This window comes from Morchella sextelata (assembly GCF_020137385.1).
Source record: "Morchella sextelata strain SCLS chromosome Unknown scls_17, whole genome shotgun sequence".
NCBI classification, from domain to species: Eukaryota; Fungi; Ascomycota; class Pezizomycetes; order Pezizales; family Morchellaceae; genus Morchella; species Morchella sextelata.
The window spans coordinates 159,054-173,097 of NW_025408632.1; the positions used below are offsets into that span (position 1 = coordinate 159,054).

Here is a 14,044-nt window from a genome sequence, read left to right on the forward strand (position 1 = left end):
TCTATGATTTGGTGTTGGGATTTGTTATTTTCACCCTGAGTACCTTGTCCGTTTGTAGGTTGATAAAAAGGAAGGGTGATTTCATGGCGGCTTTAAAAGGCCACCTAAAACAAGTGATAGTGGGGCATACGTGTGTTAAATACATGTTAGAGCTACTTCCCTCGACCGTCCAGTCATCTTTCATTGTCCCTCTCTAAAGACAACACATTTCAGGAAACGCGCAGAAATGCAATCACTCCGACAGTCCAGTCATCTCAGATCCTCTTTCTCTACCCCATTTCTTCTTCGCTAGGCGCGGTGAGATCAACACTGCATGTAGCAGCGCCCCTAACTCCGAACCGTTCGACGGGACTTATAAGCTTATCTGAATAGTAACTCCCCAACCGCCAATGGGACTCCCCACGATTTCGGGGGCTCATGAGCGGAAGGACCACATATTATCTCTCGATACGGGGTGTAAAACCTCTCTCCCACGTCTTGCACCCCATGCGCCGGCACCCCCACTCACAGGTCCGGGCACGCAGCGCTAGCTAGTAGCTACTGCGGAGATCAGTTGAGAACTGGTCTGTCTGTGTTAAGGTTGGATGGAACCAATGAGAATAGGCCTTGGCAGCCTTACTGGGACTCAGTGCTGATATGGCCAGGGGGTGAATAATAATTTATTTAATTGTTGTAGTCTGCTTACTGGATTACAGTGCGATTATTAAACACCGCGGTACGCCCCGTCTGCTGATCATGACCTGGCGAGTTTGTGGAGAATATATTCGCTAATTCCTGATGTGCTCAAAGAGAGAGAAGTCTCTCAATACTCAATACGGATGCAATGCTATGCAAGTATCAGAACAGGTCATGCCATGGTGAAAGGTTCGTTACATACATGTACTGTCATGTATCAAGCGAAGAACCTACTATTTGACCATGGGCTCCGCGGGGAAAGAAAACTACTTTCTATTTCAAATCAACGGTTTTACACTCGTCTCGTTCCACTATGACTGTGAGATTCTTGAAGAAAAAGGTAGAACATGAAGAGTAGGTAAGCTGATCCCGTTCCTCTCCGAACTCGTGACTAATCGTACTCCCTTCATCCTTGAAAGCTGGGGTAACTTTTACGCAATAAATGTGCGAGAGGCGGTGGTGTTGCGATGTCTATGTAACTCCGGGCAAAGTTGAAGGATCTCAACGGTCAGGTAGACCCGGCTTTCGGCTTCTTTTCACCGTTCGGAGTAGACCTCCGCGGCGGTCCGCGGAGTTCTACAATTCGGCCCTCGAAAAATTTATTACCGAACCATCCGAGATGGAGGTTCTCATTTTTTTTCCACGACAAATACAACGTCATGTCATCTGTACCTGACTCCTAAGCTCCAAAATCATGCGATTCTAGTTTTCGATACTGTGGTCCGTGGTTAGAGTGGGAAAAAAAAGGCGGGTTCTCCCGCGACTGAGGTGAAACGGTTTCTTGGCTGAGACAACCACAATCTGTACATGTAGGTATGTAGGTACAACAATAAAGTGGCTCAAGCATCTTATCTTGCATAATCTACTACTGATACTCGAGTGAAGTCGAGAGAGCATCAAATCATAGCCGTCAGCGCTGTCCTACCTCAGTCAAAATTAAAGTGTTGTCAGTGCTTATGGGCCGGCTCTCTTGAAAAGCAACCCCCACGATTAGGTCGGGCTTCTTCGGGGAAACGTTGTAGCTGGTACATGAGTGGTGGTTGTACCTTACTAACTAGCCTCACGAGACCCGGAGAAATACTCCAATAAACCCTGAGCTATACGCCACAGGGCCCTGCATGGACCTGCGAATTTTTATAAAAGGTTCTTAGTCCACCTCGTGGTAAAGTCATTTTCTTATATTCTATACACATCACTGAGCTCACTTCACTTCCAACAGACAAATCATTACACCTCAATTTCAAACCTTTGAAACAAATCCTCCAAACACATCTACCAAACATGCAACATATCGACCCAGCATCCCTCGACACCCTCGAGTCCAGAATTGCATACGCAAAAGCCTTCGTCGGCTTCACCGCCGAAGACGCACAAGCAATCAACGCCTCAAAAACCGTGGTAGCAACCTTAGTCCCCACCGTCGTAGATGCCGTCTACAAAAAGCTCCTCTCCTTCGACATCACCGCAAAGTCATTCGTCCCCCGGCAAACAGGCTATGAAGGCGAAGCACCAACAGCAGTGGAGGACCTCTCCCTCGAGCACCCGCAGATCAAGTTTAGGATGGGCTTCTTGAAGGGGTATCTTGTGAAGCTTGTCAGCATGGACTACGACCAGGCATCGACTTGGGTAGGTTTTTCACGCCCCCATGCTATAATTGGAATTGTTTTGTAGTTTGAAGCTGACTGGAGGAATAGGAATACCTGGACAAAGTAGCTCTCATGCACACCGGAGTAGCCGGATTTGCCCACCGTGCTAAGAAACCCGGTTTGCGTGTGGAATACATCCACATGGCCCTGCTACTAGGTAACCCACCCCCTCACTCCCTCTATTTCCACTATCTATCCGTACAACTTCTAACCCACAGCTTCTCTGGGCAGCCTATGTAATCGACGTCCTCCTCGGCGCCGTAATTGAGCACCCCGATCTCGACGACAAGACCAAATCCGCCGTCCTCCGCGCATTCAACAAGGTCCTCTGGATCCAGAACGACCTGTTCTCCCGCCACTACATCCCAAGCGAAGATTCACCTTCCAAGTCTACAAAGTGTGCCGGTCTCGGCTCTGGGGCTCGGGGCGTGCTGTTTGGTGTGGCGACGGTCGTGTTTGCGGGGGTCTTGCAGGCTCTGTATCTGCGTGCTAGAGCCTATTAATGTGATGATGATGGGTGGAACCTGCGACTTTGTTTTTATTTGGGTTTGGTTATCGATCTCCTGTCATTGTTGTATTTTCTTTTTATTTGTTAGAGGCGTTCTTCTGTATACCATTTTTTGTAGCTCAATACCATTTGTTTATCATTTCTTGCAACGGCAATCACCACCCACCCAGGTACATTTATACAGGGTTAGGGTTTATATATATACCTACCGAGATTTGACCCATCATATGTATCCCGAGGCCGCAGGATACAAGAATATAAACCCGGGTTTCATGGCAGTCATAGAACTTTATCAACCAGTCACAAATCGAGAAGAGGTAATTTAAGCTTAAACCGCATATTCCATTCCATCTTATCGAAAACAAAACTAACTACCACGTGCGAACGATAATAAGACTATCCCTAGCTCTAAGCCCGAGGATGACCATCACTGCTAAAAGAAAAAAAGCAAGAAAGAAAAAAACACCCAAACTGCCGCAAACTCCACCAAACCCCCTTACTTCAAGAAATGTATCCAGACCCCATTCTCATCAATAGACGGTCTCCCCACCCCCACCTTCCCCTCCACGCCCAACCTCAGTGCAATCTCAATGATGCCCGGCCCCCTCTCCAGCAACCGCTTCTTCTCAACATCAAGGGTTGGCGGCTCCACGAACACCCACGGCTTTACCAGCCCCGGAATATTGATGGGGGTCTCTAGCGGCAACCGCGTTGTGCCAAACATCCTGACGGGCTTGCTGTCCATGATGGACGAGTAGAGGTCCACATACGAGTCCATCTTCCCGTCCGGTACCAGTATCGTGAACTGCGCAATGCCCTTGACACCACTCGGGTGCGTAACGTTCGCGGCAACGGTATCAACCCTCAGCTCTCTCCCGGCGATGTCATGGCACCAGAACGGGATCTCCCCCCTTCGACTGATATCTGACCCCGGGACTCCCGCGCCAACAACGTTCTTTGGGAATGTGACCTTCCAGCGAACGTCTACCCCGTCGTCGCGCTTCCTGCCGCCCTCGATGGGCTGGTCATAGTCAATCCCTAGGCTCCCGCTCTTCTGGTTGATTCGCCCGCGGAGACCGGCGTAGTCGAAGTTACTCCCGGCGGGGGTTGTGAGCGCGAAGTCGATGAAGCCATAGCTCTTGTTTCCCCAGGGATGGCCGCGGCGAAGGCTGGGGTTATCGTTGATGAAGGCGATCAGCTCGATGTAGGTGCCGTCTGAGAAGACGATGAGCTTGTTTTCGGTCTTGCCGTCCGAGTGACGGCCGCCGGGGGTGAGGGTAAAGTTCTCGGTCACCCATTTGGGAGGGTCGATGAGGTCTTGGTACGGGACTAGCACCACGACGTGATCAATCTGGGCGGGTGCCATGGCTTTGACTTTTGGAGTCTGGATGGGCGTGGCGGTAGGCATTAAAGTGTTGTGGAGGATGGATGGTAGATATTTCTGGTTTTCTGGTCTTTCCTTATATAGTAAGCTATTTATAATCCGAGGTAGAAGTAATAGTGTTAGTACTAAGTAGTACTTTTCTGCCGTCAGGTATCAGGATGGAGAATAAAAATAAAACCAGAGCATTATCTCAATGTTTATTAACAATTTCAGAACAGTGTGACTCCTTCGTTAAGATCACATCATTTAGGCGAGGATGATGCTAGAGCTCTAGCTGTAACCTCTCGGCGCAGTGCTGGACAGGGAGAAGAAAGACTTGTCCGCATCTCATTGCTTTGATGAGCATAATGAATGAGTGCAGCACGATCGTTGTGCTGTTCTCGTTTTTCGCCCGAGAAAAAGACATGGCAACCATATGTGGTGTTATGTATATGTAGGTAGGTACTATGTATGTACATATGTACTCGCATTATTACCGGGAGATTCGTGCCTGACATTAGTACTAGCTGTCTAGCTATGCCGGAGACAGCTTGCAGTTGGCGGATAAGTGTAGAGACATAAGGCTAGAAGTCGGTGTTGCCATGATGTTCTATGGACGGGAGACGTGACTAATAAAGACCGGGCGTATGCTATTCGGGGAGCAGGCGAAAAGTGTCGTTGACGTTGACCACTACTGTTAGCGAAAAATCACGCCTTAATCCCTACCTCTTTCGCGAATATCAGTTTAGCCTGCCTGTGTGGTCCTGCATGCAGAGAGTCAACCCATGCTTACAGTATAAACTATCCGAGTGGACACACCGCTCGCTGTATTCACACATACACCCAATCAGCAGAGGAAGGAGCAGGGAGAGTTGTCTTATTATAAAGATTGGCGACCTTAAACACAAGCTGCTTCCCCGGCCGGAATCGAGCTAACGCAACACATGTTCGATTTGGAGTGGGGGAACAACCAACTTGATACCAGGAAATCTAAGATTCCTACCCCGTTGATCGTATCTACCTAAACCCCGAACCTTTGGTACGATGAAGGATGACGTGCTTGTGTCGGTAATCGCATCTTCATCTAACGCCCAAGAAAAAGGAAACATAGGTTTCAATAGCTTCAGCGTCTATAACAATAGCAAAATATGGACTGTCATCCAGTAGCCACCCTCCCTAGAGAAACGGAAAAAAGGCTTTTAAGGGTCCTGTAGTCTGTTAAGCCAATTGTTATCAAGGTTCGGCCAAGCGAGTATGAGTGAGGTGCATGATCATGAGAATTGCGGTGCTCCTCCATCTATTCTGCGCTAATTATAAAATAAGTAACACCAATTCTAAAATAAAGTTACCATGATGTGGCACATTAACCTCCGTGCGTGGTGCGCCGTGGACCCAACCGGTGAACCTGAAACTGCCGGATCCAATCGGGGTATACAGTCTTTGTGCAGAGCCTGGAATTCGATGATGGTGTTACAAGCGGTGCTTTATATATATGCAGCTCTATGATAAACCGCGGAGAAAGATTGCTTATCAATCCATAGCCTGGGATCGCATAATAGAACTAAATAATTCCATAATTATAGCCATTCTTTGTTAGAGCAGAGACTTCCTTCTCTATAAGCAGACAGTCATCCATTCTCACTCGTGGCACCATGGTTACCACTCGCAAGGTTTGAGTCCCTCCACTGGTTGAACTAGTTAAGCATAAGTTTGTCCGTTGATCTACGGCGCTGATCTTCCCCATAATGCTGGTATGTCTGTTCTGGCTGCTTGTAATCAACTGAGGGTTAGTTCCTAGGTAGCGTTTTTGACCGAGTACCATGTCAGACCTAGAATCGTGTCGTATGGCAACAGCACCAAAATCTTGACTTAGGTTTTTGAGGCGAAAAGGCTCGGCAACAAACACGACCAAATTTGTATGGTGATGACCTGATTCCCAGTCTGACACGGTACCAGGTCAAAAACTTTAGTCTCGTAGCCATCCCCTACTTTTGGTGTGGTAGTAATTTTGCGTGGTAGTAATTTATTGTTGTCCACACCAGTTGTTCCTAGGATCCTACCTCGGCATATCGATGTAATCATTCAAGTAGCTACCCGCACATCTCGGGAAAGTACCAATGTATACATGCATATACATCAAGCAAAAGCAGCCCTCAAGTCCCATCCAATGAGACGTAACATATGATTTTAGACAGCTTAGAAATCAGAAACATGACGCATTTTCTGCTGATAAATACCATTCAGCATTTCTTCACCGAATAACATCGTTAGATGCGTTGAGCACACATCGATCGATTGATTCGGGGGAGGTGTATTGAATTACCGCAAGACAAGCGATCTCAAGATCCCTGTGCAGTGAGCATTCCTTAGAGTACTGATATATACACTCCAACTAAGGGGTATCGAGAATTCGGTAGTGCCGTGTAGTATATGGAGGCCCTCCAGTACGCTCATTGATTCCGAGTATGTAGGATAAGACGGAGGAGAGCAACGAGATCGATCAACATATCTTAGGCCTGATGCTTAGGTGTCGTGTCTTAATAATAAATATAGAGCTAAATGTTCGGTGTGGGCCATGACAAACAAACCGAAGTCTTACAAGAGCAACATTTAGGGTTAGGTTTATTCGAATTGCCCTCCTGCATAAACCTTAAATGCACACTTACATTGTTACCATTAGAGGTTTTCCCGTGTGTCTTTATGATCTACCTGGACCCTGAACATCTACATCTAGACCCTGCATATCTCCGAAAACTCAACACGATCCTCCAGAGGTATGGATTTCAATCCCATCCGTCGCACACCATCTTTTTTTGTAAAGTTTGCATATATACCACCACTCGGGCCCCTCCCGTGTTACATGAAGTCTTTCCGCGATTGGGGTCATTGAAAAATCTGGTTCGACGGCAAACGTCCATTGGTTAGCCAGTTCTCGAGAATATATATGTGGTAAATTCGCTGTGTACTGCCATATCGAGATATCCCAATGCGTAGCCCCCCTTATTTATGTATGTACCTCTAACGAACTCATCTCGATTCTAGTACATACTCTAATTTTAGAATCCTTAGAATTTCGCTCTAATATGCAGAATTTTCCTCCATGCGCCCAGCGGATTCATCTACCTTCAGTTGGGGGACTTCTCCGGATCCCCTCCGAAGAACAAATGTATACGTACAATAGCTCATCCAACGACGATGGCGTCAGGAAAGGAATAGGCTTTAGCCAATGGGAGAACTCTAGCACACCTAAAATTTATAACATACAGCCACTCTGCAAAAGTGTTCGTGATTCCGATTTCGGAGTGAGACATTTCTCTATATGTAACCGTGGCGGACCATCAAAAACCCCCCAAGAGAAAACTTTCCCAGTGACCAATGGAGACGGACTCAATGAGGAATAAGATCAATCGCCGATCTTCTTTTATATATAGTCACGAACTATATTATATATCTTTCGTTGTTTTGAATCTCTACATTAATAACATCAACATCACGGGTGCGCCACACTGCGCACTGACATTAAAACTAAATCACGAACACTTTTGCTGAGTGACTGTACATATCTACTTTTAACACGGTCCGAAAACCTAGCACAGTATCTTTAAACAGACTGAAACAGGTATCTTTAAACAGACTGAAACAGGTATCTTTCAAATCAGTTCTATGAAAAGGCACATTCTGCTTCCTTCCTTCCTTTTCCTTTGGTACCTTTCTACCAAAATTGCGTGAAGCAGGATTTCCGGGAAGATCAGCTATACCACTCCAATTTTTATCAAGTGAGAATCTCTGTTTGCGAATAAAAGGAAATATTCTACACTAGATTGATACGGGCTTCGGCTCATGCTGTCTTCGAATACCCCCTCCCCCTATAGCTAGCTGCTATACACGGATATGGTCCGCGCATCGCAACTGCAATTAGAATCATACAAATTGATTGATTGATTGATTACTTGATTAAGAATCATACAGATGCTACTAAGTACAGGTTTCTCCATCTATCACACTAATCCCTTGCTCTGCTTATAATTGCAAGTCTTGTGACGAGGCACAATAGCTTCTCAGGGTCTTTTGAACTAAAGTTCAAGTATTCAACTCTTGGGCAAAGGACTTCCGTACCACGAAGGTTATTAAACTTAGATACCAATACAGTTTCCAGTAAATTTTTTACAAAAGTGGGTTCTCCGTGACCCGATAATCCTATTGGCCCTTAAAAGGCTTTTTGCTACGAGCACAGACCAACAAATCCACTCTTTTAGCTCTGACTTTCGTAATAATTCTACTGGAAACTGTAGGTCCTATATAGCATTACTTTCAGTGATAAAGGACTCACGTGCCATTAAGGTCTTATATAACATGGTTTGCAGTTATAAAAGACTCAGATACTATGGATTCCGGGTAGTATTAACTGCAATTAGTCTCGTACTTAGACTGCTTTCACTCCTTATCCATGCGGTTCACGACTTGTTTTTTCTTATGACCTGATAGCCCGCAAGTCGAACAAAGTTGAACGTGACGAATAGCTCCCTTACGATACTACAAGGTCCCAATCGTTCTTTCATATACCAGTCCTAGACACATCTTTCGAAAGCATCAAAAGTTGAAATAGTTGTTTATTAGGTATAGAAGGCGGGGAGCCAAAGCTATTATTCGTGAGGTGGACCAGTTTCTACAGAGCACAGAGCCCATACCTACAAGGCAAGGTGAAACAACAGTCCTGTTGGTTTCTTGTGGGCAACGACAGTTCTCGCTATTTTTTGGTGGACAACGACGATAGTTCAGAATGCGGACCGTTTGTTGGGCAACACTCGGTGATACAAGAGTTCAAAACCTTTTCCGAGGGGTATCCGAGTCGTGTTTTATCAAAAACCATGGTACGGAAGTCCTTTGCCCTCAATTTTTCCAATGGTCAATTGGGTCACGTGAATCATCGAGCAATTAAACGAGTGATAGTTGATGAAGTAAATTGGAGTTTTGCTTCCGAAGTTCAAGCGTGTCTGAGGGATTGAGTAAGGCAAGATATGAAAAGGTATACTATCCAGTCTTAAAATAGAGCTTATCTAGATCATAACAGTAACCATCTGTTTATTAACACAATACACGCTGGGCAGAACAATTGCCGCCAAGCCAAGCATAAGTAAGTCGGCAAAACATCACTTGAGAACGATTTTACTACAGCAAAGAAAAAAAAGGACCACCGATGATACCCGAAGGATGAAGGGAATCGACAGACAGCTATGATTGGTTCCAGAGGGGGTCGAACCCTCGACCTTGGCGTTAACATGCTACCCCTGACGAGGTATGATATTAGCACCACGCGCTAACCAACTGAGCCATGGAACCGTGATCGACGCGCATCAGACATACTTTATCACTCGGCTATCCTAATAATGGCTGGAAATCGTTACACAAGGATGATGCGCGCACACCGCCGTTCACCGTCTCTACCAATTAACGAACAGGAGACTTTAAGCCAATAGAAATTAAAAGAACTAGAGATCTCACAACTTAGCTATTGCTTAACTATTTCTTACCATACTTAGAACCCCTATTCATCAAATAGCAGTATTCGTCAAGAGACAGTAAACGACTATACTTAATTTACTTAACATTAACACATAGTTCAGGACAGGTTTAAAGTAAGTACGCTTTCGGGATGAGGACACGCAGTAAGAAAGACCCCATATAAGCGCAGACTAGAAACAGATCAAACTCGACGTTTAGGCTTCTTCTTTTACCTCTCCGCTATGGTTTAGAAATATTACTGACACCAACATGAACCGACAACATCCAACCCCGATATTTATTAAGCGTTCGTTTTGGAACGAATACTCCGTTACTAAACCTCTATCACCGGGTTCAGTCGACTCTTGATAAAAGGATACGGTCGGGACCGAAAGTCTATATCCTTACGGGCGAGTATCATTACAATAAGTAAGAACGGACCGGTAAAACAGCATTTCTAGATTACGAATTGCTATCCTAATGGTAATGACGAGAATATCACTGTCGATTGTAGTAGAAAAACAGATTTCAGAATAGTGTTTCAGCGAGACTCGCTGTTTGGGAACCACCAAATCCGGTTCGGATTAATATTCGACAGCATGTGACGGCATTGGACACTGCAGCATTGTGAAATTCCCTCGGGTCGAGTGATCATTCATGAGCGACTGCAAAGTACCTATATTGAATCTCTGTTATGCAGGTCCCACCCACATTTCATTCCGATCTAGATTCTGGAGTATGTACCTTACTCTAGAAACTCAAGCTTCTCCACTCTCCGCTAACTACTAGCAACTACTCTAACCCAGCGGACCACTGGGACCAATCAAGGATACGAAATTCCAATCCACTCGCCGATGCATCCGCGCTTATCTTGGTAGAGCCTCACCCCTCCACCCCTCCACCCCTGGGGAACCTGAACGGACCCTTGTCTGACAACAACAGCACAAGAGGAACGATGACAACAAACATGGCATGATGCCGTGCGGCCCGAACCGGGATTATTCCCTCACGTCCTCACCTGGACCTGGTTTTGTTTTTCCAGTTACATATTTTTCTTCCTACCCGGTAGGAGTAGGGGATATATCGCGCAGCGGTTTCCTCGCCATCTTCTTTTTTTTTATATTGATGTTCGGGCGGGCATCTTTCAGAACGGTGGGATGATGGGACTGGCATCTACACAGTGATGCGCTCGCTTCATACTTATCCTTATCTCCCCACATCACGTCTCCAAGAGTAAAGGCTGACATTCCCCCTCTGATCACGCACGTACTGGTGCTGTTAATCCCCCATATGTTTATCTGCTATTGCGAGTTTTATAGCCTGACGTAAGTCATCATCCAGCCGACATCCATTTATCGGAAGCGAAAGGTATTTCTCTCTCTCGGCGTTATTCCCGCAACCGCTTTCCCCCAGGCCAATCCGGAAATTTGAGTTTCAGCGGTCGTGGTATTCGCGCAAAATAGTAAGGCGGGTTCCGCCATTGCCGGCATCCAGAGCAAGCAGAGCAGAGTGAGAGAGAAAGAGGAAGAGGAGCATCAGGGTTAGGTTAGGCCGGGTCGAAGCCGAATTCCGGGAATAGTAATCATTATTGCGATGGCAACGCAACAAACGTCGCCGCGGGGAAAGAAAAAACAAAGCAACCACAATAGGTTTGCAAGAAAGAAAAAGAAAGTCCTGACACCCTCCCTCACCATGAGAGGGGGAAACTGTTTCTTTTATGTTATCAAACAGCAGGTTGCATGATGGTAGTGAATCGATGATGTGATGTGATGGATAGCATAGCAGAGACGGGTTAGCTAATTCGTTGATGAAAAGTCAACCGGTGTGTTGCATGTTGGTTGCAGCTGTCATGGGTTCGCCAAGAGCTTCCCCAAAAGCTTAGCAGGCGCCTTCGCGCCGCATCGGTCGCTCTTGTGTCTCATTACGGAAGGCTCGGCATTCATCATCTGCCATCTCCACATGGTGGTCACGCATTTGTCTCGAACGCTGCTGCACAACACACACATGGCTGGCTGGCAATGGACGAAAAGTGCCAGAAGGGGGTCTGTCATGAGCATGTGGCTTTCTCTCTTCAACTTGCAGGCGCCCCAATAACTCCCCATTCGTGAATTGCAATTTATCAGTATCTTCCACACCCCCCCCCCACCCCCGGGTGCCCATATTGGTGTAGATTGTGCCTAATGAAGCACACAACGATTATCTAACTATCTAACGCCAATCTCCACTCTTTTCCCTCGAAGGAGAAAAGATGCGGAGGCATTTTACAACCAACCAACCGGCCAGTAGTGGGCCCCCTCCCCGAAGCCGGTGTGAACCCACAAAATGCCTCAGAGCTTGAAGCAGCAGCAGCAGACAAGGGAGAGAGAAGAGGGGGGGGGGGGGGGGGGGGGTGGACGAGGGAAAGAAAGGAATTAAAACAGGAAAGGGTAGATGATACATAGCTGTAGAGTATTTTGAGGAACCGCCGAGAATTTTTCCCTTCTTTATCCCCCTCTCGTCCTCCCTTCTTGCTTCCCATTCCTCTTCCCTCCCACTCTGCCTTACTCAACTCAGCTCAATTCCTTCCATCTCCGTCAATTGCTGCTGTCGCGTGCCATTTATTTGCTGCATTCGATCGATTGAGTAGAGTCGCTGTTAATTGTTCTCCTCCTCCTCCTCCTCCTCTTCGTCCTCAATCACCTATAAACCTCGCACGTTTACCGAAGAAAGACAAACACGGTTGTCAATTCGAGGTGTGTATCCAAGTGCTTATATCTACATTACCTCATAGCTCCCCGAGCACATGTCAGCCCACTGAGACACCACCTGTCCTTCACTCGCACAACCGAGCTCCCCTCACCTGCCTTATCTTCCTTCTCCTCCTCCTCCTCCTTCTTATCCACCCACTAACAACCATTTCCGCACTTTTTTAGAAAAACCTCATCTTACCTACCTCCAAACCAAAAAAAACCAACAAGCAAAAATGCCTGCCCTCGAAGCCCACTACTCCGCCCTCATGAAGCGCGGCGCCAACTGGCCGTCCAAGAACCGCGGTGTCATGGTCGTGTTTTGCATCATTGGCGTACTCATCCTCATGGTCATTGCCCTCATGCTCCACAAGAAGCTTGCCGCGCGAAAGAAGAGACGAGCCGAGGCGGACTTCCAGGCTGGGAAATAAACATGGCGTGGTGTGATGTCTGGACGGATGGATGGATGTGAGGGGGGGATCCTTGTAAGATTTTTTGATGTGGATTATTGTTTTCTTTTTTTGTCTTTTTCCTTTGTTTCTCATGTCGATATGGGGGGACGATGCTTCAACGGGAATATGTAATGAGGAGGCGGACCTGGAAAGGTGGAGGGGTAGAAAAGTGGGGGAGGGGAGTGCAGGATGCGCGGCGAACGAACGAACCAACGAACGAGTGGCCGTGTCGTATCGTGTGAGGGTGGTATGATGGGGTGAATGGAATGGAGATCGACTGCCAATTGGGAGGAGGGGATGCATCTCGTTCATTCATCCATCCAATTCAAAGCCAGAAAACTACATACTACATAGGCGAGCCAGTCGGGTCATGTCAACGGACGCATTTTTTCTTTCTTTTCGGAACGCGAAAAAAGACCGGCGACGGTCGGTGGTGGGTGGGCTGGTGGTTACTGTCTGGTAGATGGATATTATTTTCAACCCGATAATAATTTTTATAAAAAAAAAAAATTCTATTCCATTCCCATACCGTTCGGTTTTCGTCTTTTGCTTGTGTTTTGTTTGTTTGGTGGGCGGGTGGGTGGGCGTTCATGTAGAGTTGATTGCGTGGTGTTGACTTCCTTTCATCGGTTCTTCTCCGACAGGATACTAACAATAGCCCCCCCTCTGTCATCTTCTAGCTCTCTCCTCTCTCCTCCCTCTGTCATCCTCCTGTCATCCTCTCCATCTCCTCTCCTCTCGTCTTCATGCTTCGTCGACATCACCACCTCGCATCACCACTTCCTATCTCCCTATCAGCCCACGCGAGGTAAGCCACCACGTTGTTGTCGCCTTGGCTCAACACACACCACACACACTAACCGCAAGTTAGGAAGGCGCAACTGTCACCCATCGCCAAGTACGGGAAGGGAAGGGAAGGGAAATTATTTAGGCGAGATCGATCGTGCATGTTATCCGGTCGTGGCATTGCTTGGCTGGGGCATTGGCGGAGCCAAGCAAATATCCAAGCCATATGTGCGGATAAACGAGAGGACGTGCGCTGGAAGGGTGGAGCTGGAGAGCGTGCGCAATTTGTCCCGGGCGCTGTACTGGTGGGAGGGGGTGTTTGTGGTTGGGTTGTTGACGGTGGTGGGTCCGAAACCGCAAGACAGCATCAACCACGCAATGTCGGC

The 14,044-nt window shown here is 47.0% G+C and overlaps 3 protein-coding genes across 3 annotated transcripts; 2 read left to right on the forward strand and 1 right to left on the reverse strand.

Annotated features, from left to right (window-relative positions):
* Positions 1 to 1,956: 1,956 nt before the first annotated feature.
* On the forward strand, positions 1,957 to 2,824 carry H6S33_004179 (uncharacterized protein; the record flags this gene model as incomplete). Its single annotated transcript, XM_044835800.1, has 3 exons — positions 1,957 to 2,301; positions 2,370 to 2,478; positions 2,553 to 2,824. 3 exons carry the CDS (start codon positions 1,957 to 1,959, stop codon positions 2,822 to 2,824), a joined length of 726 nt encoding a protein of 241 aa, XP_044690917.1.
* Positions 2,825 to 3,325: 501 nt separating this feature from the next.
* On the reverse strand, positions 3,326 to 4,237 carry H6S33_004180 (uncharacterized protein; the record flags this gene model as incomplete). The annotated part of the gene is made up of 1 exon (XM_044835812.1): positions 3,326 to 4,237. One exon carries the CDS (start codon positions 4,235 to 4,237, stop codon positions 3,326 to 3,328), a length of 912 nt encoding a protein of 303 aa, XP_044690918.1.
* Positions 4,238 to 12,656: 8,419 nt separating this feature from the next.
* Positions 12,657 to 12,851, forward strand: H6S33_004181 (uncharacterized protein; the record flags this gene model as incomplete). Its single annotated transcript, XM_044835823.1, has 1 exon — positions 12,657 to 12,851. The coding sequence occupies one exon, from the start codon at positions 12,657 to 12,659 to the stop codon at positions 12,849 to 12,851; it is 195 nt and encodes a 64-aa protein (XP_044690919.1).
* Positions 12,852 to 14,044: the final 1,193 nt, after the last annotated feature.